The sequence below is a fragment of the Haliotis rubra genome, unplaced genomic scaffold, assembly GCF_003918875.1.
Source record: "Haliotis rubra isolate DU_JTF1 unplaced genomic scaffold, ASM391887v1 Scf282, whole genome shotgun sequence".
NCBI classification, from domain to species: Eukaryota; Metazoa; Mollusca; class Gastropoda; order Lepetellida; family Haliotidae; genus Haliotis; species Haliotis rubra.
The window spans coordinates 703,763-709,119 of NW_025766914.1; the positions used below are offsets into that span (position 1 = coordinate 703,763).

Below are 5,357 nucleotides of genomic sequence, written 5' to 3' on the forward strand. Positions count from 1 at the left end.
AGAAACGGAGATAGGTAGATACTATGAACAACCATATTGATAAGAGACTACACATGCATGAAACTCATTTTATAACATATTATAACTTGAGTAGTTTCGTTACCATGAAGATGATTCACAAAAAATGGCAGCGTGTTGTTGGCTGGCTAAATAATAATTATGTATTGGTTGACATCTTAATTCCATAAACCTCTGATGTACTCAAAGGGCAACAGTATTCCGTCCTTTTCGTAAGTCTACGGATTCATCAGTTGACACATTAAGCGATACTTTATGGCAACCAGCCGAGTTCATAGCATATTGTACAAAATTTTGAATCTACAAGGGAAAACGGCAATCCATATGCCAATACCTTTCAAGCTGGAACAGTGTTGCCCTTTCATGGGTTCATACATTGCGAGCTGAGAAAATCAATTATCAATATAATGCCGTGTTCAACATACCCCTCTCCACATATCTTTGTTGCCAAGGAATATTACAATATCTACAAGACCAGTTTCCTTCCCAAAACAGTGACAACATCAACGAAATTATGATTATGCATACTGAAATCGTAAAAGTGAAATATTGACCAGAGAAACAACTTGACAAGCGGAGTATTCTTTCTGACCAAATGATTTAAATATCCTCAAAGGACGTGATAGTCTCACATTTCGTGACAGAGATTTACACTGCTCACTTAATCGTCTGACATGAGACATGAGAGGTAGGTGTGTGTTCACGAACAGTTCAATACGTACATCTGTGTTGATAGTCCCTATCATGGGATGTCGTATTTCTCCCTTTCCAACACATCCCTGTCCCATGTTCATGTTATACCTCACTCCACTCGCCCATGTATTGTCCAGTAAATGTGGACATTTTTAATTGGCGGTGGGGCAGCCCTGTTGTTAAAGAGTTCGCTTGTCACGCCGAAGACCCGCGTTCGATTCCACACATGGGTACAATGTGTGAAGCCCATTTCTGGTGTCTCCGGTCGTGATATTGCTGGAATACTGCGGCGTAAAACTGAAGTCACCCGCTGACATTTTCGTGAAATCATCTTAAAAACTTAAACACCCTGATCTCGCGTGTCATGACGTGGCAAACGTACAGCAGATGGTCAGATATACACAACCCGTAAGGATACCACACACCGTCCCGAGAGGTCAGTGTGTTCCGGACAAACTGTCCTGACTTAGTCAGATGGATGACCCTGTCTAGAGAGTCGTACGACACCAGGATGTCACCAGTTCCGGCACTCGTGATGCCACGTGGCACTCTGGGTGCTGTGTCATCAGTAGGGCAGTAGGTGAACACCACCTCTCCCTTAGGTGTCACACAGAGGACACAAGCAGTTCCACTGTCAGACACCAGGATGTTTCCTGTCCCATTGGTACAGAGGAAGTTGGGGTATCTTAAGATGCTGTTGCCATAGTGTAATGGACAGATTGACCTCATCACGTGTCCCGACATATCCAGGACATCAACACAAGGAGGTGACTGGGAACTTGCTGCTAGTGTTGATGGTGTCAGAGACGTTATACCCCAGTACTGTTTGCTGGTTGTGATGGTCGACAGCAGCTCAAGATCTGGGTTGACTTCAACTGTTACAATCAGCCAGGCTTCCGGCACAGTGACAGCCACCTGGTTGTGTTTCAGCCTTGTAATGCCCCATGGTTTTCTTCCCAGACTGAGCTTGCTGTGACCCTGTTTTTTGTTCCTGGTGTAGAAGGACTTCACGCTCATGTTGTTGTTGTCTGTAACTACCATGGTGTCCGTTCCTTTCACCATCAGAACCGTCACGTCAGCGGGGTAAGCATTATCATTATCACTAGGTACTCGAACTTTAACTGTGTCCTGTAACACTGGTGTAAATTTCAGATCCAGTACACTCTCATACAGCACGTCTATGTCACCCAGCTGTAGATCGTCCAGTGCTCTACTCAGTTTGTTCATGTCTTGTCTGAGAATGATCTTGGCTATTCGTCCGCGTATCTTCAAACCCGCATCTTTAACAGCATCCACATCACCGGCCTCACATCCTTGATACATCTCATACACGTCCATATCACACTTAGATTGTAGAGTCTGGTCTATCAGCTCAGCCTGTTGCTGGTACATCTGTACTGACATTTCGTCGGACTTAATGTCTGCTTTCAGCTGGCTGATATGTCTGTCTGACATCGCCTTCAGTTTGTTGAGAAGTGTCTCCTCCTTCTGCTTGATCTCTTCTATAGCTCTGTCACTTGCAGACTTGATGCCACACTCCATTTGTACGTAATAGGCTAATTCTTCATTCATCTTTGATTTCTTTTTCTCAATCTCTGCTTGCATGTCTGCCTTTCTCCTGTGCAAATTCCCCTTTGTGTTTGTGAGTTCCTCTTTCATTAACAGCATCTCTGCATCTGACTCAAGGACGACAACCGAGTCACATTTGTCGTGGTACAGAGTGCAGCATAGTTGACAAACTGCTTTCTTGCAGTCTCTACACAGAAATTTGATAGTTTCGTCTTTGTGTACTTTACACATGACCTTGCGGCTGCTGGTGTCTCTGACCTTTCCCGTAAAGGCAGTGACGTCATGGTGACAGGTAGCTGGAGTGCTGTTGTGCTTTCTCGTACACTCGTCACACAGAACATCGTCACAGACAGAACACCACGCTGTGGCTGGGATTGTCTCCCCTTCCTCTCGACAACACTTGCAGTTTGTTGTATCTGCAAAAACAGTTGTACTTTTCAAAACACTCTATATCGTTAAAACATATGCTTGTAAACAACAAATAACTAAGCACCTGAAATAAGAGGTGAAACAATATACATGTATGTACAAATCACTTACAATCAGTGATGACACCCGGTGTAACAAGCATCTTATAAAGGACTGGTTGCGCACTGGTTGCATTCATTTAAGTTCGATTCACTGGAAGAATGAATTAATGTTGCTTTATGCCGCATCAGCAACTATAAATTTCTGCACGTGCACATAAAACGAACAGTACTAAAATGGATGATCTTAAAGACAATTTAAAATATCAGTCAAATATCACAGATAAAGTAAAAACTGACAATTTTACAAAAAGCTATATCTTTACATAAAGGCCAATCTATTTTTAAAAAATGATAAAATCATATGGCTAGAAACTTGTGTAAAAAGTTGTTTTAAATTAGAAACATACTGACTAGTACAAAGAATGTCAACAACACCTAATCATAAGTGGACTGTGGACTTAAGCCGTTCCTGCTTCCTAACCGTTAAACAAACAACAATAAGAATCTGTGATACTCACCTTTAGATCCAGGGCCAAACGAGTCCAAGAGTCCCTGGATGACAAAGCTAGGCTTGACGTCATCCGCCCACTCCTCAACTGGTTTCTCAGGGGCAGACACTTTCGTCATCATTTTGCAGAATGGGCACATGAGAGACTTGGCACTGAGGGCTTCTGGTCTGGTTTTGGTGTAGTTGATGGCACATTTCCGACAGAATGTGTGATAACAGACAAGGGTGCACGGATTCTCAAACACCTCTGTACATATCGTGCATGTCAGAAAATGTTCTGTTAACTTCTGGGAGGTCGCCATCTTGCCTACAAAAAGAAAAGTATGTTGCTGCATTTATTCTGCTCGTCTGAGTCCTAAATTGTCGGTAGCATAGCATAGCATAGTATAATGACAGTGAAGAAGCTTTCAGAGAAATTCTAGCAATATCAAGGTGGGTATACCAGTCATGGGCGTCACAAATTGTGCCCATGACAGAAATCGAACCTGGTCTTCGGAGTGCGAACACTTTAACCGTTTGCCTACCCTACTGCTCCCTCAGATCAGACGAGTGACTGAAAATAACACGTTCATTGTCATTCAATGTACATCGTCACAGGACAGTAAACAGTACGGTAAGCATCACAGTTTAGGTATAAAACAACCATATTAGTATTAAAACAAAACATTTCTGTAATATTTTGTATAAACTAAACTCAGACACCACAAGAAACCAAATTCCTGAAGATCATGGGGACTCACCTCTGACGAGAAGAAGGGGGCTGAGCCAGTTATTAATTTCATGAATTTACACAAGACAAAGTAACAAATAACAAATTTCATTTCAGCCTTCACAAAAATGGAGGAGTAAGAGCCATAATAGTTTCAGCTCATAAAATGGTTGAAGTGTAAAGATGAAATCAAGGTCAACATTAGTGAAAGTACAGCGGAATGGGGAAAATGGAAACCTGCGTTTGAGCCCCACTCTAAACAAAACATATGCCAAGTTATAGATCTAAATAGCTTTTTCAATATGGCTGCCTTGAAGACAAATTTGAAAATAGAATGCGATTATACTCATGAAATATGTTACCCTCTTCCGCCCTCGACGGGACCGATGATATGGACTAGTTGGTGAGCGTTCGCTCGTCACGCCGAATACCCGGGTTCGAATCCTAACATGGGTACAATGTGTGAAGCCCATTTCTGGTGTCCCCCGCCGTGACATTGCCTGAATATTGCTAGAAGCCGCGCAAAAAAACATACTCACTTTCAATATTTTATACAATTACTACCCGCCCCGAAGATGGGAACGCAAACGCAAACGCAAATGACAGCGGAACAAAGAAAACACACAATAAACAACATGTCGCCCAAGATAGAACCAGCGTGATGATCAATATAGACCTAGTTCAAATGTACTGGAATGATACATATTACAATGTGCGGTAGTTACACCGCGTAGGTAAGGGAAAGAGACGAACTTTTTTTTCTAACAGTTTCAGGTAAAGATTAAGCACCCGTCATCAACAGAGCAGGAACTAGACAACTGGCAGAAAATACTTAAGAAACACACAAACAGGCCACAGAGCTGCCAATTATCTGACACCGACGTTGTCTAGAGTTTGCCATTGTGTTGCGCAGGGACCCTAAACCGAGGCCCGTCTCTGTGTGGCAACTCTGTTAAGGTGACCCTGACCTCGAGATGCAAAAATGGCCTTGACCTTCTACCGGAGACTATAAATAAATAGATCTATCGTCATACTCGGTAGTGACTGCGTCCGTATATTGTCATTAGACAAATGGGCGATGTATTTCACTTAGGGTTTGACTATCTCAGTGCCAATAACAACCATGTGTTGCCCTTTGTACCAGTATGTCGGACAGAATGAGAGAACATACATGACAACGAGATTCGCTGCGCACAGTGTACAAACACAGGTCTACGCCTTACGGGGTTCAAGATGAGGTGAAAATACCTGCGTGTGTGTTACAAGTACTATGACACACATTGTGACATCACTCACACAGTAGGACGGGAGTGTAGTTTTGTGAAAGAATGTGACGATCGTCTGAGCGCTACCAAACAAACACTTACCCGAGACTGTCGAATATCGGCTA

General features: G+C 42.8%; 1 protein-coding gene across 1 annotated transcript; it reads right to left on the reverse strand.

The window, feature by feature from the left end:
• Window positions 1-978: 978 nt before the first annotated feature.
• Window positions 979-5,357, reverse strand: LOC124281329. The gene is made up of 3 exons (XM_046717365.1): window positions 5,335-5,357; window positions 3,269-3,565; window positions 979-2,696 (listed from the first exon to the last, which is right to left on the reverse strand). The coding sequence occupies exons 2-3, from the start codon at window positions 3,558-3,560 to the stop codon at window positions 1,039-1,041; spliced, it is 1,950 nt and encodes a 649-aa protein (XP_046573321.1). The 5' UTR covers window positions 3,561-3,565; window positions 5,335-5,357; the 3' UTR covers window positions 979-1,038.